The sequence below is a fragment of the Pipistrellus hanaki genome (assembly GCF_964339955.1).
Source record: "Pipistrellus hanaki genome assembly, chromosome: 4".
Taxonomy (NCBI): domain Eukaryota; kingdom Metazoa; phylum Chordata; class Mammalia; order Chiroptera; family Vespertilionidae; genus Pipistrellus; species Pipistrellus hanaki.
The window spans coordinates 35,628,207-35,651,634 of NC_140506.1; the positions used below are offsets into that span (position 1 = coordinate 35,628,207).

At 38.0% G+C, this 23,428-nt stretch overlaps 2 protein-coding genes across 4 annotated transcripts in view; one reads left to right on the plus strand and one right to left on the minus strand.

Annotated features, from left to right (window-relative positions):
* CERT1 (ceramide transporter 1) overlaps positions 1-11,985 on the minus strand; it is an 85,317-nt gene extending 73,332 nt beyond the window's left edge. For both annotated transcript variants that reach the window (XM_084880451.1, XM_084880450.1), the window contains exons 1-2: positions 11,414-11,985; positions 5,483-5,617 (exon numbers count right to left, since the gene is read on the minus strand). In XM_084880451.1, the coding sequence (XP_084736577.1) occupies positions 5,483-5,617; positions 11,414-11,509 (231 nt within the window). In that variant the 5' untranslated portion in view covers positions 11,510-11,985. The remainder of the gene's footprint in view (positions 1-5,482; positions 5,618-11,413) is intronic.
* Positions 11,986-12,128: 143 nt separating this feature from the next.
* Positions 12,129-23,428, plus strand: part of POLK (DNA polymerase kappa) — a 57,453-nt gene continuing 46,153 nt past the window's right edge. The window contains exons 1-2 of one of the 2 annotated variants that reach the window (XM_084880449.1): positions 12,129-12,231; positions 18,838-18,912. The gene's annotated coding sequence lies outside the window, so the exon portion shown is untranslated. The remainder of the gene's footprint in view (positions 12,232-18,837; positions 18,913-23,428) is intronic. The other variant, XM_084880448.1, reaches the window with a different exon arrangement.

Below are 23,428 nucleotides of genomic sequence, written 5' to 3' on the forward strand. Positions count from 1 at the left end.
TTACTGTCGTAAGTAGCCCAAGGATCTGCTTTCATTCACTATTATATTGTCTGCCTTTTTAATAAATCTATGTAAATAGAACCAGATAGTACATATTCCTTTATGATCCACTGTTTTTATTCAGTATAACAATTTTGAGACTCATCCATTTTGTTGTGTCTCAAATTTATTAATACTCAATAGGTGCAAATGGGGCTAAAAAGAGGGCAGGGAGTGTATACAGAATTACAGCAATAGTTCTTTAGAAAAAATGTAGTATAATTACATTTTCTATTCAGTTGTAATTCCATGATACTACATCCCACTCAACCGGAACTGTGGTACTACCAAAATTCACCCTAGCATATTCTTTAAAATTCTTTAGATTATTTCTTAAAATTTCTGAGTTTTCCTGATATTTAATTGTTTACTCCAATATCCTGATTATAATGGTATATATTTCAGATAAGTTCATAGAAGTTCGTTTCAAAAATCATAAGGTCTAATAACTACCAAAAAAAAAAAAAAAAAAAAAAAAAAGTTGAACAGAATACATACTCCATGGATTATACAATTTTAATAAAGTTAGTGTATGAAAGAAAGATTAAAGTGACTATCTTTAAATTGTATGGTTAGAACTAACTGCCTTAATTTGTTTGTCTATACTATATTTTTCTATAAATCACATGTAATATTTTTGGTACAAAAGTGCTGACATAAATGTGGAAGGAGTTTGTAAAGTTGAAAAATCACCATTTTGTCAATGATAGAAAAGATTGGATGGGGTAGGTGCCATAAATAGTTGAAAAATCAAAAGGCCCTCCTCACTGATCTCCAGACTTTCACTCCTTTACCTCCTCTAATATTTTTCTTAAATGCCTATGATGCATCTCTATCTAAAACTGATCTGATATGCCTCCTCTTGCAGGCTTTTGAACTTTCGGAAATGGTAACTACCAACTGCTTAGACTCGAAATCATCTGACTCCTCATTTTTCACACCCTATAAGGAATCCACCAGCAAATCTGCAAATCTTGTCAGCTCTATCTTCAAAATGAATCTGGAATCCAATCATTTCTCATAATCTCTACCATTACTCCTCTGGTCCAAGCCACTATCATCTTTCACTTGAATTATCTGCAATAATCCCCTAAGGCTGTCTGATTCTGTTTTCCTACTTCCATCCCTGCAGTTGTGACTCACATTATATTTCTACTGAACAATCATGATCTAAACCATTCATTTACTTATCTATGTAAATAACTAACCAATGACATATTTATGAACACCTATGATTTACCAAGCACTATTCAAGGAGCCGAGAATACATGGTGAGGATGAACTGCTATGATCCTTAACTTTGCAGAGATCACAGTGACCAAATAATCACACACAAAATGTAAAACTTCAAATATAACAAGCCATAGTTAAGAAAGGTACACCATGTTGAGAAAGCCTATAATAAAAGGAAGTAACCTAATCAGGGGAAGACTTCCAAGAAATAATACTACAGCCAAGGGAAGGATGAAATGAAATGAATAAAGGAGGAAAGAGAGGGAAACATTCAGCATGTAACCTAGTTGGAATGGCTAATGAGCATCCTCTTGTACTTTACCAAAAGGCTGCTGGTTCAATTCCCGATCAAGGAAAATACATGGGGTGTAGGTTCAATTCCCAGTTGGGGCACATAGGTTAGGCCCCTGGTTGGCAAACTGCGGCTCGCAAGCCACATGCGGCTCTTTGGCCCCTTGAGTGTGGATCTTCCACAAAATACCATGGCCTGGGCTAGTCTATTTTGAAGAAGTGGTGATAGAAGAAGTTTAAGTTTAAAAAATTTGACTCTCAAAAAAAATTTCAATTGTTGTACTGTTGATATTTGGCTCTGTTGACTAATGAGTTTGCCAACCACTGGGCTAGGCAACCAATCAATGTTTCACTCTCTCCCTTTCTCTCTCTAAGCAAGAACTGGGGGCAGGGAGAAGAGAAGGGGAGTGCATGTAAAAATCTAGGAGCCCAGCTGGTGTGGCTCAGTGGTTGAACGGGGAGGTCATGGGTGCATGCAGGAGGCAGCTGATCAATGATTCTCTCATCAATGGTGTATCTTTTTCTTTTTTCTTTTTATTATTCTCACCCGAGGATATTTTTCCATGGACTTTTAGTGAGTAGGAGAGAGAGGGAATGCCAGAGAGAAACACTGATGTGAGAGAAACACATCAGTTGGTTGCCTCCTACAGGAGCCCTAACCAAGACTCGGGTTGGGAAGTAGCCTGCAACCAAGGTACGTGCCTTGACTGGAATAAAACTTGGGACCTTTTGGTCTGCAGGCTGATTCTCTATCCACTGAACCAAACTGGCTTGGGCTCATCAATGATGCTTCTATCTCTCTCTCCCCTCTGGAATCAATAAAAATAAAAATGTATTAAAAAAAAAAAAAAAGATCTCTCCCTTTTTCTCTGAAATCTATAAAAATATATTTCTAGTTTATAAAATGTCTTAAATATATCTGCCAGTAAAAGCCTGTTTCTAGAGGTTATAAAATGTCTTCATAAATTGCCAAGCTAAAGAATGCTAATTGCTTACTTTATTATTAATTTTCATTAGAAATTTAAGTTTTAATGGTTAAAAAATTATTAATTTTCATTAGAAATTTAAGTTTTAAGGGTTAAAAATCTCAATATATGAGGAAAATGTCTAAGGTATAGCGTATGGGAAAAAATGGTTGTAAATTAAACAAAAGTCAGGTCTATGAAAAACCAAAGATGACTGCCGGGTTCTCCCCTGCTCTCTGGTTCCCCATTTTCCAGCTTTTGCATTTCTTCATGCATCACTTATCTTTAAACTAGAGTTAGAAGAAGGAATTTAAGAGCTGACATTACTGAAAAGAGACATCTTATACCATTGCCAAGGTTTGATGAGAGTCACTTAAAGAAAATGCCAAGTTGGTAATACCTTCTTTTCACAGGTAGCTTCCAGGAGACAGACACTTTAAAGATCAGTTGACTGCCACCTTGAGATTTTGTTTATTGAAGACAGCATCAAATAAAATACACTCTCCAACCTCATTGGATGGGATCTTATCAGGCTCTGAGTTGTAAATGGACATCTTACTCCTGTCTACAGAAATCAAAGACTCCTTGAGGAAAAGAAGCTGCCAATACCAGAGGTAGACAACTATACCGAGACATCAATAAGGTCCAGATTGATACTGAACTCAGCAAACATTTTATTATCTTTACTTGATTGCTAATATTAGTCACAATAATATATTCTTTGAGTTTCTCTATATAGTCAAACTATTTATGATTACTAAACATGTGTAAGATAATTGTTAATATTCTTTTCATGACTTATGTAAATGTTATACTAGTTGCCAAATATAAAAAAGTGACAGAAACTCGGATCATAATTTTCCACAGGATAGAAATGATTCAGGGTGTATATTTTACTCAATGAAGGCCATTAAAATCTTGAGACAGCATGGGGACTTGGGCTTAGGATCCCAAAAATGCCAGATAAGAAAAAATGGCATCACCCTGCTGCCCTTTACCTTATCCCAAAGACCCCAGTTAGCCACAAGAAACACCAATAAGCCAACCATAAGAATGTCACCAACCCTCCACTTTCTGGCTCTCCCACTCGCATGAAAACAGAATTTTACCTCTAACTACTTGCTTCTCCAACCCCACATGGAAAATTCTACAAGCCCACCTTTTTTGCACAAAGCCATTTGTCCTCAACTTATAAAAGCAGCCAAACAGAGACAAACCTTGGAGCCAGTTCAGAGAACCTTCCTTTCCCCTTGTTGCCTCCCTGTGCTTGAGCATACACTTAATAAAAATCTGTCTGGAAATTTCTCTAAGGTTTCCTCTTGATGTCTACCTTGGGAAACCCAAGAACCCTAATACTGGTAACAACCTGATGCCTTCCATTTTGGGGAAATAAACATATGTAAGTCAGATTTAGATATCAAAACAGATCCAAAGAGCTTTCTACTTTTGTAAGCAATATAAAATCTATAATAATGTGAATTGTCTTTGAATATATTAGTAAAATCTATGATTAAGTTTTAACATACCCATTTTCAGATTTTAACTACAAACTCTTCCTTCATTGACCTGCATGCAATTAACCTGCTTTAACCAACACTTTTTTCCCCCTCTTTAATAAATACACCAAGGTATGCTGACCACTCTCAATTTGTATACTATTTTTAGTATATTTAGGCACTTCTGATCCCACTAGTTGAGATACATGTTTAACAGGTCTGTTGGGTGTTCCCAAACCTGATTATGCCAGTTTACTTGTTGTACTTCTTACATAACTAAGTAAACATATGTAAGAATATGAAATATAAGTACAAAAAGAGGTTTGTTCCTACATAAACTAAGTTGAGTGTAAACTAAGTAATTACTCAGTAAAGGTGAGTCAGTTCTTTAAAAAGTATTGAATTATATAAAGGTAAGACATCTGTAAAATATTAGAACAAAATCATTAAAAGTCAGAAAGAACCTATATTTAGAGCAGGGGTCTTCAAACTACGGCCTTCGGGCCACATGCGGCCCGCAGAGGAGTCTGATCCTGCCCGCCAGGTTTTTTGGGCAGTGAGCGCAGCCGAGGTGTTACAGTAGGAATTAGTAGTTCATATAGTCCGGCCCTCCAGCTCTCTGAGGGACCGTGATCTGGCCCCCACTTTAAAAAGTTTGAGGACCCCTGATTTAGAGTTTTTAAAAAGTATCTTTAAGCTTTTATTCTATTTTAGAGATATCGAAACTGGAAATTACAAAGCATGCATTATGGATATAGTTTACACATGATCAACTTCTCTCAACTCCACACTCAAAGACATGGTGTTATCTATACATAAAAATTTTGGTAAACATAGATTTATACATTTTAAGTTAAAATGCCAATATATGTATTTTTATTTTTTTGTTAATCCTCACCAAAGGACATTTTTTTCATTGCCCTTTAGAGAGAGTGGACGGGAGGTACGGAGGGGAAGACAGAGAGAAACATCGACGTGAGAGAGACATCATGTATGTCCCAACCAGGGTCAGGGATCAAACCCACAAACCAGGTACATGTCCTTCATCGGGAATTGAACCCAAGACCTTTCAGTGCACAGGTGGACATTCTAATCATTGAGCAACTTGGCCAGGGAAAGGTATGTATTCTTTTAATTTCCTGCTTTACTGTTTTTAATAAACTACCAATCTCAATGGACATGAAACCTTCTAACATCCTTTTTTTCTGAAGGCCTTCCTTAAGGGCTTGCTATACCAACTAGATAATTATTACATGTTTATATAAAATAATAGTATGTAGCAGTAAACACTCTAAAATAGCTTTATGGGGGAAAAAAGTATTAGACTATATACTCCACAAGGGCAAGAATCTTTACCTATTTTGTTCACAGATGTATACCATGTAGGTAGAATAGTTTCTGGTGTATAGTTGATGCTCAATAAAAGTATCTGTTTAATGAAAGAGAATAGAAACTTACCGTGATGACAGCCTTGCTGAGACAGATGGATCCTCTGCAGCCATACTCAGTCTCGTCTTCAGATTTGTAGTAACTCAAAGTATTATTTTTCATAACTACCCAACGATCTTGCCACCCATGAATGTAGTTTGTCCACTGGGAATAGAAGAAAGGCAGGGGGGAGGAAAACAAAAAAACAAGTCAGTATTTTAGAAATCCAAACTTTCTGAAATAGCAGTCAATCTTAATTTTAAAACCAAAATGTGAAAAGTTCTAACATAATAATAATTAGTAAAAATGATTACAATCAGTGGAAAGTTGATATTTTCTAGATTGTATCGATATAATGGTTTTCAGTAATTTTTAATAAGATTATACATAAAATAGATCAATAAAATATAATGTTCCTCTAACATCTGAGGAATAAAATAGAAGCAGATTTTATTTTAAAATTATGCTTTGCCTCTTACCAGGCTGGTGTGGCTCAGTAGTTGAAAGTCAACCCATGCACCAAGACATCACTGGTTTGATATCTAGTCAGGGCACATGCCTGGTTGCAGGCTTGATCCCCAGTAGGGGGCATGCAGGAGGCAGTGATGTTTCTCTCACTGGTGTTTCTATCTCTTTCCCTCTCCATCTAAAATCAATAAAAACATATTAAAAAATAAAATAAAATTCTGCTTTGCCTCTGCACAGCAAAGGAAACTAACAAAACAAAAAGGCAACCAATCCAAATGGTAAAGATATTTGCAAATGATATTTCCGATAAAGGGCTAATATCTAAAATTTGGACAGAAGTCATATAACTCAATAACAACAACAAAAAAACCCACAAACAATCCAATTAAAAAATGAACAGAGGATCTGAATAGACATTTTTCTAAGAAGACAAACAGATGGTCAATAGGCATAAGAAAAGATGTTCAACTTCACCAATTATTAAGGCAATGCAAATCAAAACCACCATAAGATATTACCTCATACCCATTTGATAAACTATTATCAAAAAAATGAAAAATAACAAGTGTTATAGAGGTTGTGAAGAAAAGGGAACCTTCTTGCTCTGTTTGAGATTGTAAATTGGTGCAGTCCCTATGAAAAAAGAGTATGGAGGTTCCTAAAAAAATTAAGAATAGACTACCATATGGACCAGCAATTCATATTCTGGGTATTTATCCAAATATGAAAATACTATTTTGAAAAGATATACATGCCCCTATGTTCACTAAGGTATTATTTACAACACCAAGATATGGAAACAAGCTAAGTGTCCATTGATGAATGAATAAAGATGTGTGTGTGTGTGGTGGTGGTGGTGGTGGTGGTGGTGGCGGCGGTGGTGGCATGTGCACTTGAGCAATACTCAGACATAAAAAAATGAAATATTGCCATTCTGACAACATGGATAAATCTTGAAGGTATTATGCTAAGTGAAATATAATCAGATAGAGTGGAACATAACAAAACCCATATGATTTCACTCATATGTGGAATGTCAAACAGAAAAACGAACAAAAGAAAACAAAAACAAACTCACAAATACAGACTGGTGGTTCCAGAGGGGAAGGGAAATGGTGAGAAGGTGAAATGGGTAAAGAGGGTCAAATATATGATAAAGGATAGAAATTAGATTTTTTGATGGTGAGCATGCAATGGAGTATAGAAATAAATTTCAGTTGTATACCTGAAATCTATATAATGTTATTAAACAATGTTATCTCAATAAGAATTTTTTTAAGGTATACTTTGCTCTTTGTGTGCCTTCATCTTCCCTTCCTCATCATCTCATGGCTCTTAAACTATTTTGGTCCCTGCTACAATTAAAATATTCAATAGAGCCAAAACCGGTTTGGCTCTGTGGACAGAGCGTCAGCCTGCAGATTGAAGGGTCCCTGGTTCGATTCCGGTCAAGGGCATGTACCTTGGTTGTGGGCACATTCCCAGTAGGGGATGTGCAAGAGGCAGCTGATTGATGACTCTCTCTCATTGATGTTTCTAACTCTCTATCCCTCTCTCTTCCTCTCTGTAAAAACACCAATAAAATATATTTTTTAAAAAGAAAAAAAGAAAAAAAAAGATATTCAATAGAAATGTAAGTTTGGTTACACAATCTCCTACACCAAGTACTGCATGAGATCTTTTTTTCCCCATTTTTTTTTATTAAGGTATTATATGTGTACATATCTTACCATTGCCCCCACCCCCATTCCTATACAAACCCATATGATTTCACTCATATGTGGAATGTCAAACAAAATGCCCTCACCCCCCAGTGTTTTACATCCATTGGTTATGTGCATGAGGTCTTTTAAATCAACACAAGTATGAAGCTATTCATGGCCAAAACTGTACTTTTGTTGTAAGTTATTCCTATAGGAATACTAAATTAATCTTTATTAAGTCTATGTCAATTTTTATTTTTTTTCCTCTACAGAACTCAACATTTCATATTTAAAACAGTTAATTCATTTTCCAAGTTTCTCTGAAGATCTATTTTTCAAACCCGAAAGCAATATAAATACAAAACTGGTTTTTCAAAAACATGCTTGGATTATCTGTTTCCAGTACCTAAAAATGGTTTCTGTGTTGCTAAAGTTTTGCTGCACACTGAAGAGCACAATCAATAAACTTGCAATGCCAGAAATATAACCTCTATGGGAATTTCTTGATTTTGCTTATTTTCATGTTCTGGGGTTTTAAATATAGACAATTCCAAAATTGCCAAAAACAAATTCAAGATTGTTAAAAATATACATATTGCACTGGCTCAGGTTCTTTACCCACTGAGAAATCTTTACTTTCCTATTCCCTAACTCAGCATGTTTGAGATAGGGCTTAAATCTTTGAAGCCCCATCATTACAATTCCTCATTGAACGGTCATCCATGCTGTCAATTTAACTCATTATTTTCTAAGGGTTCACTAACTATCATTGCCTTATTATTATTATTTTTTTAATTCCCTATGACTTACCACCACTTATATTGAAAGTTGAAATAATGATTCTTACATACAAAACTCAATTCACCTTCTCTCTTAAAGGTAGACTTTCTCCCTAAGTTCCCATTTCCTTGACTTCTGGACTATTAGTCAGAGACTATTTCCTTGACTTCTGCAGTCATTTAGACACAAACCTAACTGAGGGGTTGTATATTGTTTGTATATCTGTATGGATACAGAATCAGAGATTCAATTACTTTACTAGTTATAATGAGGAGTTTTGAAAAGTTACTTTTCTGAGCTTCAGATTCTTTGTTATTTGAATGGCTGAATAAAATATGACAACCCCTACTATATTTATAGGAATACTCAATTCCCAAGTGTTCCTTTTCAGTCTTTATAGCCTATTACTAACTTCTATTCATCTTTTCTACATATTAAACCTTTAAGTTTGGCTACTCTTCTGTGTTTTCAATTAATCCAATTAAATTAGATTCCTAGATTTCTGAGAAGGCTTAATAACCTTATCTCTAGTATCTTCTGCTTTTTATTTCATAACTTAGGTAATCTTATTTACTTATTAAGCATATCTGCTTACTTATCTTACATATTAATCTCACTGAATGATCAGCTCCGAAACTTACATGAACAATTTCAAATTGCCTACAACAAATTGTTTGGACTGGCAATCTTAATGCACTTCACTTTCAATTATTGCCCTTCAGAAGGCTAGTAACTGTGTGACTATGGTCAGGTTACTTATCCTATTTCTCTGTCAAAATCGACTTCAGAATTATTAAGACAAAGTAAGAAGAGACTTAGAACATTGCTAAGCATATGGCATTTTCTAAGTTGGAAGCAGTTAAGCATAGCTAACGAGCACAGCTCACCTCTTCCAAAGCTACAGAAGAGCCCCTAGCAATTTTGTGTTCACAATTTCATATCATTTCTTTTCAGAGGACCCAATAAAGTACATACTAAGCCTCAGGACCCTTTAGTCAGTAATGTTAAACTATTATCATACCTAGAAGGCAGATTTTTGTCTTTCTCTCCCTCATAAAGTATTTCACTTGTCCCTTTTTAACAAGTAGAGAAAAGGCAAGATGCTAGACACCACAAAAGAATCAAAGATTTCTGATCCCAAGCTATACTTTCAAAAGGAAAAAGAAATCTACATTTAAAGTAAAAAGAATCAAGTTACAAATAAAATGCTATGGGAATCCAAGGGAAGGGGAACTGGAATGGCTGGTAAAATAAAAGAATAACACCAAAACCTATATTCCTGTTGATCTAAGTATGCAGAAACAATGAAGTTATTTACCTACCACAGTAGTCAAATACTACATTTCTACACATTTAAATATCAAAGAGACAGTCTTCCATTTTTTCCATACAGTATGCCTACTATACTACTCTGAATACTCAGAGCACTAGTGACTCCACTAGTCACTCTAATCCCCCCAAAATGATCAATAGATTAAAAATACAGCTTGTTTTGTCAAATACTTGACCACACTACAATACTAATTTTAAAGACTTCTTCTCATCTAATGAGAAAAGCAATGAAACTACCAGAATCACTCAGAAGCAAAGAGCCCATTTCATAATAATTCCATCTGAAAATTTATACCTATTACAAAATGAATTCAATACAGAATCTTAAATTACAAGATACAGTTAATCTAGAGAAACCCCAGAGAGTTTCACTTTACTGAAAACCTGTCACTGCAATTCCAATAATGAGCACAATATCAACACACACCATAATTTTTCTGCTATGCAAATAAGAGTTAACACTTGTTAAGCCTTTGTTCTGATATATTCATGCCTTTCTTAGGCCTTTTCTCACTAGCTTTCTAGACATTATAAACACCTAATATGAAACCATTCCAAATGGTGTCCAAATGCTTAGCCAAAGTACGTATACTGGAAGCAGGGTGATTTCTTAATAGCTGCACATGACCTAGTATCTTATGACCAGCTTGTTGAGAGACTCGCCCCAGCTGCCCTCCTTTCTCCAGGTTAACTGCTGGCTCCAGCCATTTCTAAAAGTTTAACAGGAAGGGAGAGGAAATAAAAAACAACAACGCAGTGTGGATCTACTCATAACTTTAAGAAAAGGAAACAAATGACACCACCCGCTCCCTGACCCCATACTACCAAAAGATCCCCTATTCTCCTCCTGTCCTAAAAAGAGCCTATCCATGACTACTTGTTTTACTAAAATTTTGAAAAAGGGCTCTTAAAAAATACCGGAAAGGTATGCTGTCCTTTCCTTACTCTGGCCCTCTGATGGCAAGAATATTTTATTAAAATAATGCTCTTCTTCCTGGACTAAAAGTCGGTCTCCATGCCAACATTTCCAAGTTACTGTGATTACTATGTTTTGTACATATCACGTTATAAGAGATTGAAGAGGGGTAAGTGGTGAGGGGGAAAAAGTACCCAAGTCCTCCTCATTGAGATCTCTCCCTACGTCTAACTTGGCATAGTTTTCCACCTGACATTCCAGCCATCAAGTGTAGCTGCGACGGCTTCGGTTTAACAGCCACGTTCCCAGAATCCCCCAACCCTCGTCTGCTCGGCATCTCTCTGGACGCGTCTCTTTGGAGGTCCGATTTGCACTGCTCCCATACCCAGTTGTTCTGACACCGCTGTTGCCCAACCCGGATTCCTATAGCCGGGACAGCTGCCACCCTGAGTCCCAAGTCAGGGTGCGTATCCTGCCCCCTAACTGGGTCCGGGGATGGGACACGTTTTCCTCGGTATTCGGCGGCAAGCCCCCCTGGGCAGACGAAGATGACAGTGCCCTTCTCTCCTTTCTCCCACTCCATCCCCAAGTCCGGGCACTCCCACCGCAGAACTCAGCCTCGCACCCAGCGCATTCCGCCGCCGCGGCGGCTCCGGGACGGCCCGCGCCCCCGCCGGCCCCACCCCGCCCCGCGCCCCCGCGGCGCGCCCAGCGGCAGGTGAGTCCGCGCGGGCGGGGGCCGAGGCCCCGCGGGCGGCTCACCTTGCTGAGGACCCCGCAGCGCTCCACAGGCGGCCCGAACTCCGTCTCCGGGTCCTCCTCCGAGCCCGACGAGTTCCAGCTCTGGTTATCCGACATGGAGGCGCGACAGGCGAGCAGGAGACCGGCCCCTGCTCCGTGAGCTCCGCCGGAGGAGGCGCCTAGTCCCCGGGGCGAGACGTCGGAGCACGGCCAAGGGAAGAGCGCCCGCTCCCGGGCCGGCGGGTGCTGGAGGGAGGACGAAGTCCGCCCCGCGCGCCGCCGCCGCTGCGCCTGACACCGAGCGGACCCGGGAAGGAGGACGAGCGGCGAAGGAAGCCTGCCCTTCCAGCCGTCAGCCGCCGCCGCCGCCGTGACCCCTGCGCTGCGACCGCCGCCGCCGCCCGCGCTCAGCCCCGCCGATGCCAATCTCAAAAGGGGAAGAAAAGGGGAAGAAGAAGAAGGGAAGAGAAAATCCAGCTGCAGACACCAGGGTCCACTCACACCTCCGCTCCCGCCGCCATCTTCCTGCCTGGCCCACTATTTACCCTCCTCTCCCCTCCCCTCCTTCCCTCCTCCCTCCTCCTCGTCCTCCCATTCTCCCTCCCCCCCCCGGATCCCCGCCCCGGCCCCCCTCCCAACGTCTGACGCTGCACGTCGTAGGCATGGGGTCCCTCCAGCACCCTACCTCCGGCCCTCCCGCGTGACGCCGGGGAGAGAAGTAGGAGGAGCGGAGGAAGGGGGAGGGACGGGGACGCCGCTGTACTGCATTCTGGGAAAAAGACCGGCTCCGGCCGCCGCGTTGCTTCCTGGGAGTTGTAGTCGCGATTGTGAGTCCATTGGTGAGTGTGTCGCGTCGGGAAGGCTGGTCGTCCTGGGGACGGTCGGTCCAGCCGCGGATGGGCTTCGTGGGATAATTGCGTGGCCGGTCCCCTCCGCCGCGCTCCTCTTGCTGCCTAGCGTGTTTATGACGAACCCGCCGGGCTTGGGGGGCGGACGAGAGTTAAGGATGCCGGGCCTGCCATCCATGGCGGCTTCCCGAAAGCCGGGGAGCGTTTTGCCTCTTGCCCGGGCGAGTGTCCGGGACTCTTCCGCCTCCACCCAGGGCCAGGGGTTTGCCATCTCCAGGGTCAAGGGGGCTTCTTTCCGCCAAACTGCCTCTGCAGATTTGGAAAGTCTCTTTCATCTCATCTTTAGGAATGAGACTTCACACTTGACGTTTCCCGCCTTTGAAGGAAACCTTTTCAGTGTCTTCTCACTCACCAGAGCAAACACGTCACGTTGTTAGATTTCCAAGAGTGTTTATTTTGCGGAGAGTAACTTGGAAGGTGTCAGAGAATAAATCACGGTTTAAGAGTTTTTTTTAAAGAAAAATAAGAATGTGAGGTAATCGCTTGGAGTTTTCCTTTAGTTGCAAATGAGTATGTATCTCCCCCAGACTCAGGTTAATCATCTCTACTGACCTACCGATCTCTGAAAGATAGAAAAGGTTGGTATGGAAACTTTATTATAAGAATGACCCGTGTCATATAGCGTATATGTGGCAGTGTTAGGATTTGAATACACATCTATATGATTTCCAAGACGATACCCTTTTCTTTGCTTCAGAATACTTATATAAAGAGAAGAACTGTGCAAAGAAATAACATATACTATAAATAAGTACATCAGAGTAACTATGTTCTTAATTTCACCTAAGGATTTGAACATCATTTATTTATGCTGTCCTATTTAATCCCAATGTAGAATTTATTATTTCTACTCTATTTCTATGTCTGATATTTCACACGAAGAAACAACCACAGAGACGTTAAATAACCTTCATATGACTAGTAAAGACCATAGTTGCAGTGTGAGCCCAAATATCCTTATTCCAATTTTCATTTCCATCTCTCTAGAGTTCTTCATCTTCTATTTTCCTATCTTCTACCTCATCTCATTCTCTCAGCTTTTATTTCCACTCAGCACCAATTCCAAAGCCTGCATCCTGGCCCTCTACTCCCCCTGTCAAGACACAAAAGCCAAAACAAAACAAAACAAAACAAAACAAAAAAATAACCAAACCCAAAACACCCAGAGGTGCTGGAATTGGTAAGGTTTGCATTTTTATTGATCAGCAGGTAGAGGAATTAAGGGGAGTATTTATTTGTTTCTGATGCTAGAAATATAGCAGGAGAGGATATCCCAAGTTGAAACAGAAAACACTAATTTTATAAGAAAAATAATGCTATATAATAAAAGGGTAATATGCAAATCGACCAAATGGCAGAACGACTGACTGGTCGTCATAATGCACGCTGACCCCCAGGGGGTAGGGTCTCAATGCAGGAGCTTCCCCCTGGTGGTCAATGCACACCCACAGGGGAGTGCCACTCAGCCAGAAGCTCTGAGCTGGTGGGAGCTGGCCTAAGCAACCAGTCGGACATCCCTGGAGAGGGTGTAGGCTGGGCTGAGGGAACCCCCACCCCCCTACCCCCCGGCCCCAGTGCACAAATGTCATACATGAGCCTCTAGTATCCTAAATAATAAAGAGCTAGTATGTTAATTAGATTGAATAGCAGGACGACCTTCCAGACAAAGGTGGGGTTGCAAGGGCCGGCTGAGGCTGGGAGGGCTGAGCCCCTTGCATGAATTTTGTGCTTCAGGCTTCTAGTAATCTATAAAAAGCCTATGTATTAGCTCAGGCTGACATACAAAATATCACAGGCTGGGTGGCTTTGGCCTTTCTCCTCTTGTAAGAACATCAATCCTATCGGTTACGACTTCACTTATCCTTAATTACCTCTTTATAGGGTCTATTTCTAAATTTAGTCACGTAAGGAGTTAGAGCTTCAAATATGAATTGTGGTGGAACACAATTTAGTCCATAACAGAGCTTAAAGGTTCTGTGTTTCCATAGTATTTTTTGTTAAATATGTGTTTTGAATTAAGTAGTCTTTGGAATTTAACTGTTTTTTATACAGCTTTTCCAAATTGAATCATAACTGGGTTAAAAGTTAGGGGTTTACATAAGAAACATGATTTTGTAAACTTAGAAATAAAATACTAATATATGAAACATCTAAAAATCTATGAATAGCAACAGTCTAAAAACTAGAGTACAAATAAGCAAAGTACAGCATGTGAATAATACAGCTGATTTTTTTTTTTTTTGCCCTATTTTAATGACTTGAATAATCTGGATGGTGAAATTATGGGCCACTTGAATTTTTGTCTTTATACTGTTTTTTATGAAAGAAAGAATATATAGGTATATGTGTGTGCATGTGTATATATATATATATATATCACTTGTAGTATGAGAAAAGGTAATTATAAGTGATTTTAATTAGGTAAAGATTAGTTATTCTCTCTTTTTTTAAAATCCTCACCCAAGGAGTGACAATATTTTTTCCATTGATTCTAGAGACAGAAGAGAGGGGGCAGGGGAGAGACTGAGAAACATCTACTAGTATGTGACAGAGACATATGAATAGGTTGCCTGCCGGGAAACAATTCCAGCATGTAATAATTACAAGAGTTTCATCAAAAGGTTGGTGAAGCTTGGGGTGCTCAACCAGGGCTGACCCACATATGTAGTTTACCTGTTGGGATGGCTAAATGGCACTTACCCCAAACCTGAATAGGATAGTCTGCTGCCAGACAGCTCAGGGCATCTGAAATCTATATGTTATTGCCTCCTGTTGGTCAAATACCTGAACAGCTGTAGGTTATTCCCCAAACTGACAATGCTTCTGTAAACCTTACCCTTTGAAGTGTATATCTCCACCTTGCCTTAGGACAATTTGTGTTAATAAATAGCATGGGTCCTTAGTTAAGGAGTAGTCTTCAGTTCCTTTAGCTGAAGCTCCTCTGACCCCCAGTGCCTTTCAAAATTATCTTTCGAACTTGGACTCCTTCTTAATCTATGCTCAGCCCCTTTCTCCAGATTGCAGAACCCTTTGTAAGGCTGGGACAAGAACCCCGGAAGTTGCCTCCTACAAGTGCCTCCACCAGGGGCAGGGATCAGACCTATAACCCAGCTACATGCCCTTGACTAAGAATCCAACCTGCCACCCTCTGGTATGCAAGCTGGTGCTCTACCCACTGAGTGACGAGGGCCAGATCTAGTTAATTTCTCCACATTCAGAGTGTTCTAAATTTTTAATTTCGAGTTGTTAATGTTCCTTATTTCCATACATTCATGATCAGAAAAATTGATGATTGCAACATTTCTTAAGAATACCACATCATTGTCTTCAGAGTTTTTTCTCCAAGCTTCTGACGCTGATTCTTTATATTTTGATGCATAGGTAATGACAATTATGTCACAACTGCTACCTTACTGATAAGAATTATCTGAGACAACCCAATTTTAGCAATGTTAAAATGTGAAAAGCCTTGACCCAGTGATTCAGTTGGTTGGACCATAGAATCCCTACACCAAAAATGTTTCAGCTTCAATTTCCAGTCAAGGAACATAACTAGGTTGCAGGTTTGATCCCAGGTGGGTGTGCATGCTTGAGGCAACCAATTGGTGTTCTCTCTCTCTCTCAAGTCAATGAAAACATATCCTTAGGTGAGGATTTTTTAAAAAATGAAAAAATGTGTGTCCCTGAAGCAATGAAATATGGTTCTTCCTTTTCTTTTTTAACTGTTTCCTCATTTCCCCCCTAAGAGCACTATTTATGATTTTAAAAATATACACATATATGTGGACAGAAAGAGAGAGAGAGTCTATTTATACCATTGTAAAAAATTCCATTTTAAATTAAACAGGTAAGAGGGAACTGCAATTTTCACTCTCCTCGTTTCTCCCTTTTCCCTATATTACTATTGTTTATATGTGTTGTGTATTTCTATTGTCTGTTACTGTTTTCCCTCTTCCTCTATTCCTCCTCTACCATAGCAATTGATGGCGGCAGTGATGGGAATAGTTGAGGGCTCGAGCCGGTGAGAAATAGAAGCTGGGAGAATAATAAGCTCTAATGGAACTTATGTAACATGCCTTACATCCTGCTTTCCTTGGCTCACAGGGATAGAGAAGAGAAGCTTATGTTATGCCTGTTAATAACAATGGTGAGAAGATTGGGGGTGCTTGGAATGCTGGGGTGGGAAACAGGATTGAAGTCACAATTTTTTCAGGCCTTTAATTTGTATTTATATCCTGGCATCGAAGCCAGACTTGATTTCTTACATCTCAGCCTCATATTTTTATTTTCCTCCACAGGGTATCATTATGATTCTAAATGGTTAGCAGCATTAGGTTATCCATTTTATGGAGATGGATGTTTAAGTAGGCCTGGTCATATTGCTTGCTTGCTTCTTTGTTCTGTTCCTTATCACCAACCCTACATTTGGATTGAGAGACTCTTTAATTACTTCAATTATTATTATTGTATTATGCTCCTACTGTCCGATCTTACTGTTACTTGATCCATAAGGTGACTTTGCATAAATTATATATCTTAGACACCCTTGTGTGTTGATTTTTACCTTTTAACTCTCCAAGGACAAATGATACCATAATGCCCTGCATGTAGTTTCTTAAAAATATGTAATATCTCACAGAAAGTTCTAACATTCAGCATAAGACAGTGATTTCTGAAAAGGAATTTCAAAGAGCTTGTAAGCCACCCTTTTATTCCTTTGCCTGTTGGAGGGAGGAGAGCCAAGCTAGGTGTGTTCCAAGCAGAAATATTCTTTTTCACTGTTGAATAAAATTGAAATTGTATTCTATTATCAGATATATCGATATCTGTTTACCTACCTATTTATATGTATATATATATTTTGTTTTGTTGGTTAAAAACTTGTCAGGACTAAGTGTTTCATAATTTCACTCTAACGGTAAAAAATCCACAGAGTGTACATCTATGATAGATGAACAGTGATATTAGTGTCCACTCTGTAAGTACACATTTTCTTTTTATTTTCCCCCCAAGCTTTTAAATCTCTTTTAACTTCTTTTGCTGTTACAATTGAGAAATTATTTTGTTAATGTTAAATTCATAGTGTATAGAAGCAGTGTGGTATTTTTAAGTATTAGTAGAATCCTTATGATAGTTAATTTTGTAATTGTGTTTTACTTCCTCTTTTTCTTCCCAACCCTTTCATTGTTTCACTTTTACTATAGTTTCAGATCCTCTTCTTCTTAGTCAAGTAAGCTGAAAAATATTGTTACAGAATATACATGTTGCTATGGTGATACAGACAGCTTCTGAATAGACAGTTTATCTTCTTCATCCTCATGAAGTTCTGCTATATGATTGATTATTCTGATTAGGGTGCTGTAAATATGAGATATATACACCAATCTTCCATAGATGTATTGTTTGGTAACATTTTTCTATCTACGAATACAGAGAATAATTAAGTGTATAAAATTTTTATTTTTTAAAATATATTTTATTGATTTTTTTACAGAGAGGAAGGGAGAGGGATAGAGGGTTAGAAACATCGATGAGATAGAAACATCAATCAGCTGCCTCCTATACCCGCCCCCCCACTGGGGATGTGCCTGCAACAAAGATACATGCCCTTGATCAGGATCAAACCTGGGAGCCTTCAGTGTGCAGGCCAACGCTCTATCCACTGAGCCAAACCAGCCAGGGAAAAATTTCTATGTTTTTAACAGTTGCATTATTTTTAGAGATCAGGTAAAGATTTAAAAGTGCTTGTCACATAGGAAGTGTTTAGATAATATTTACAGATGAATGGAATAAGTTTAGTTGGTTGATGATTGAAGGGAAGCTGTAGGAATTGTAATTATCAAGGCTTAAGAGAAAAATCAGTAGCATAATAAAAATTAATGAGAAACTAAAGAACCAGATTCCATCATAGCTTTTTGTAAGGAAGAAGGACCTACCCAATGTAAAATGTTGTTTTAGGTTTATTACATTTAGTATTCACTCTTCATAAAAATCCTTTAGGATAGACATTATCCTTATCTTAACATATAAAGAAATAAATGTTCAAAAAAGTTAAATAAATTGCTAATAGTTAGTGAATAGTTACATCTAGAATTTGGAACTTTAGAGGCTTAGTCTATTAGTGGCCTGGTGCACAAATTCGTGTACATTTAAAGCAAGTTAATTGGAATAAATATTTTAATATTGCTATTCGCCCTTTCTCTATAATAGAAGTGCCAACCAAATTCACAATCGACAATGACAGGTTGAAACACATGCATGTAATTGGCACCAGCAAGAGCTTTATAAGTATTGCACATTGATAATGAAATACAATTTCAATTTTATTCAACAAAAAAATTTGAAATTCCTTTTCTAGCAATATATATATATATATATATATATATATACACACACACATATACAATATATATATATATATATATATATATATATATATATATATATATATATATAATAAACTTGCTTAATTAGACCTGCTTTCTGATTTAGCTAAACTTTTTTCAGCCCAGTGATACACCCCAACTTCTCTTTCAGGTAATTATCAGCAACATAGTAATAAATATCAACACGAAGCAGATTATTATTGTATATCATGTGGGAGAACAAAGGGTAAAATATTTAACTGCAGCAGTGTTTGACTATATTCTGTGCTGTGAGAAAACCTGAAGTCATTTTCAGCATCCACCATTTCTTCTTTTCAGTCGGGTCAGGTTTCTAAGCTTTCTAAATCTCCATTTTCTGGCTAATGAAAAGAAAATAGGATTCCACTAAGTCTCCTATCTACCTACTTTAGGACTTCTGTGAGGATCAAATGAGATGTGGCACAGGAAAATCTTTCACAGACATTTGGTTAAAGTGTGAAACGTTTCACCTGGATACAAAGCAATTCGTGTTCCTGGGCTGAAGAAACTCCAAGAAGGCTAGTTGTTAGGGAGAGGAAGCCGGGCGTTGCTATGTGAAGTCATTACCTGGCACCCACAGCAAAGGTTTCCGGGCTGGGCTGTGGGTCGAATTTTGTACCATGGGGTCTCAGCAGCATCGGCTGCGATTTTGTGGGGTGTTGTTTCTGGGTGGTGGCGGGGCCTATGCCCCACTTGGGGGAAGCCGAGTATTGCTTTGTGGACATCAGGTCCGCAGTGCTGTTTCTCTGTAAATGACCAGTGCGTGTCACAGCAACTGCTACCTTGAGCGTCTGCCTCCTGGTGGTCAGTATGTGTCATAGCAACTGGTTGGACAGTTGGACACTTAGCATATTAGCCTTTCATATATATATATATATATATACTTTTAATACATATAAGTTGATTTTAGACTTAAAAAACCCACATTATACTACAATGGTATTTTAAAACATTTAAACATCTGTTAGAGCCAGATTATATTTTAGTATGTTGCATAGTTTTTTCTTTAGTTTTGCAGTTTTCCTAAAAGAAAATTCATCCATATACATTTTTAAGTTGTAATAATATATAGCCAGTTTACAGTTTTTTTTCCTATGATTGATAACCATTGGAATATGTGTGCTAGCAAATCTATGTTCTAATTACTTGTAAATAATTTAAGTGATCTTTGGAGCCTGTTGCAGTTTTTCTTTTGTGTAATGTTGATAAAGGAATTTTTGCTTGTCTGTCTTTAAAAATTTTTTAACTTAAGGATATGTTTTTATTTATAAGAGGAAAGGGGGGAGAGAGAGAGAGAGAGAGAGAGAGGGAGAGATTAATTGGTTGTCTCCCATACACCCCCAACCGGATATCAAACCCCTCAACCTAGGTACGTGCCTCAACTGTGAATCAAATCTGCAACCTTTTGTGGTACATGTTGATGCTCCAACCAACTGAACCTCCAGCCAAGGCAGGAATTATGTTTTGATTTAACTCAATATATCAGAAAAAATAGTGGTTGGGATTTATCATTATTTTAATTTTTCATACTTTTGAGTAATTTATTAATCTTGAGAAGTAATGAAGGTATAGTGAACAACAACTTTATTAGAAATTGTAATAAAAATGGAAACTTGCCCTTGCCAGGTAACTCATTTAGTTAGAGCATCATTTCCATATGCCAACGTTGATGGTTTGATCCCAGATCAGGGCACATAAGATTTCTCTCTCTCTCTCTCTCTCTCTCTCTCTCTCTCTCTCTCTCTCTCTCTCAAATCAATAAATACAAATTTTAAAAAAAATCAGAACTTAGTATACTAACTCAAAATTTTATTCCATATTCCCCTAAAATAGTTACTATCTTTGTAAAGCAGCTAGCTGCTCATCAACTTCTATGCATGATTCTAGAACTATTCATCTTGTAAATAAAGGTTCCAGATTTAATATGCATCTTTAATACATCTAGCTTATCATTACTTATGGTTCTTTATTTTGCACTTAGGTTGTCAAAATGCAATAACATTGCAAATTTTGACATTTCATAACCTTGTTAAAGAGAAGGCAACCATTTTCTTCCCCTGTAAATGCAAAACATTTTTATTTTTATATTTATAAGTTCAGTTGGAATTATAAGTCCAATGAAGTTTTCATTTCTACATCACCTATTCCCTTCATATATAACTTAATCATTTGTTTATTTACAAAATCTTTTAAGTAACTTTTAGTGCAAACATAAAGGATGAAAGAACACTGTCATACATCCTGTTAGCAAGATGGGGTGTTCCAAGTTGTTGCAAATACTTTGTGATGAAGTTCCTACTTTTGAATGACTAATTGGATGGAAATGCCATATTTGCTTTTTATTCTAAATATGCATTGTTTACTCATTGATTCTTGAGTGTCAGAAAATATGTTTGAATCATCTGAAAATTCGTAGTCTAGAATTTGCTTATATGGTCAATTTCATCATTGTAGTGTAGAATGCTATTAATCTCTATATTCATCTTCTGATGAATGTGAAATTCTGTCAATTGTCTTCTCTTTGCTGGTATGAAAAATTCAGAACTTTCAACTAGTATATTTTAAAAAAGCTACTAAAAAACCAAAAACCTGCAAAAATGGTGTCTCTGTACCTCACTTATACTTTCTTTCAAAGTTGTGATACTGTGGGCAAAACATAATAAGGAACTGAAAGATGATAGTGAGGATTTCTTTTACTATTACGTAAATCATCCATCTAGGTGATTCTATTATTTCATTTTTTTATTTTTAGCTTAACTCTTACAAATAATTGATGAGTAATGTTACATAAATCTTAGGATGATAAAATAGATCCATATAGAAATTTTGCCAAGATAAAGAAAAGTAAGATATGAAACCATGCTTACAAGTGAAGTTGCTCAAAAAAACTAAAAAGCTAAAATTGGATTTAATAGATCTCATGGTACACCAAGGGTTAATATAAACTACATTTCTTAATTTTATTTCATAGCCAAACCTGAACTAGTTTATATTTCCTTCTTTCTCAGGTAAAGGGGTTAGCCATTATAATTCATTCCAAAATAATAATTTGATTAAGTAAAGTACAGTTTAATATATTAATTACTAGTTAATTTATCTTTGCTTAATAAAAAGTGAAATTTTTGCCCTAAAAATAGATGTATAAAAATTCATGTATAAAATCCAATAAATATGTGCCCAATGGGACATCTGAATAGGCCTTTTCTTAGTTGGAAATACATAAAATAGCAGAATTTTCCTTTTTTTTTCATAAGGAAAGCATGGCTATCATGTAGTTCCCACTATAGCAAGCATTTCACAGTAGAACCATCCTAATATATATAAAGAGCTAGGTGGCGTCACGACCAAATGGACAACCGGTCACCATGAAGTGCATGGAGCACCCCTAGCTCCCCCCTCTCTCCCAGCCCATGAGGGGGGGCTGGCGGCAGGGCAGGACTGGGGACTGTTGAGTGGCGGTGGCGGGCTGCTTCTCGGTGTGGCCGTGAGCTTAGTGGAGCAGTCACCCACGCGGCAGCGAGTTTCATGAAGCAGTCACGGGTTGTGGGAGTTTCGCGGAGCAGTTGCGGGGTCGGGAAGCCTTTCAGAGCAAACTTTGCAGAGCAGTCGAGGGGTGGGGAGAGCCTTGCAGAGGTGTAGAGGGGCTGCGAGCAGAGGTCATACAACGGAGGCCAGGCTAGGCCTGGGGACTCTAATTGTACATGATTTTGTGCGCTGGGCCTCTAGTACTATGTAAATCACACTCTGAGGGAATCATCCGAAACCAGGTGAAGTCAGGGGATCAATGACTGACATATAGTAATATGTACTTTAGCCCTCATGCAGACATGTGAAAAGATGTGTGCAAGTAAAGAAACACTGGTGAACTCCAGAGACAAAGGCCTTCTTCAGAAAGACCTTGCTGCTTTCTAAGGATTGTTGCTAGTTTTTTATGGGATGAAAACCCAAACTATTTTGTGGTTAAGATTAGTATAGTGCTTGATATTGCACATAGGGACTAAAAAGAGGTATATAATTTAAACAGCTTTTTATAGATCATATTCTTAAAAAAGGAATTGGGAATCTTTGAAGCCTTGTAAAGCCTTTGTTTTCTTCCTTAATTGGGAGTAATTTGGAAAAATGGGAAAACATTAAAACATACGCAGTGTGAGGGTAGGAAGGGATAAGGAAGGCTTCCCTGCTGTATATCAGGGACAGAGAAAACCTTCAAAGCTTTACAAGGATCGGTGAAAGGAAGCAGGAGTAGTGTTCACAGAGAATTCAGGAACCCGGTCTAGCTCTGTCCTTTGAAGGACAGGATGCGCCTGGGCACATATTGGTCAATTGTTGAAAAACAAAGATTAAGAGCAAAACTTAAAAGCAGTAAAAAAATAAAAATGGCATGATCACCTAATGGAGAATAACAATTTGAAAGATCACGGTCTTAACAGAAATAACAAGAGGTTAGAAAACAGTGGAGCAATTTCCATTTCTATTTTACTACTATATTCTTCATTGGGATAATATCTAAATTGGTGAGTAATCATGAGGAATAAATGAGAGAATATTTTTTAAGTATTTAGTACCTGCCTGGCATATAAGTAAGTTTTTAGAAAATGCTAATTATCATTAATCATACATAATGTTAAGCCAAGTAACCAACTTTTATGGAATTTAATATTTTTTATTTTCATGTTTCAATTTTTTCTATTTTTAAAGAAAAGTATTTTATTTTAAAAGTTTTA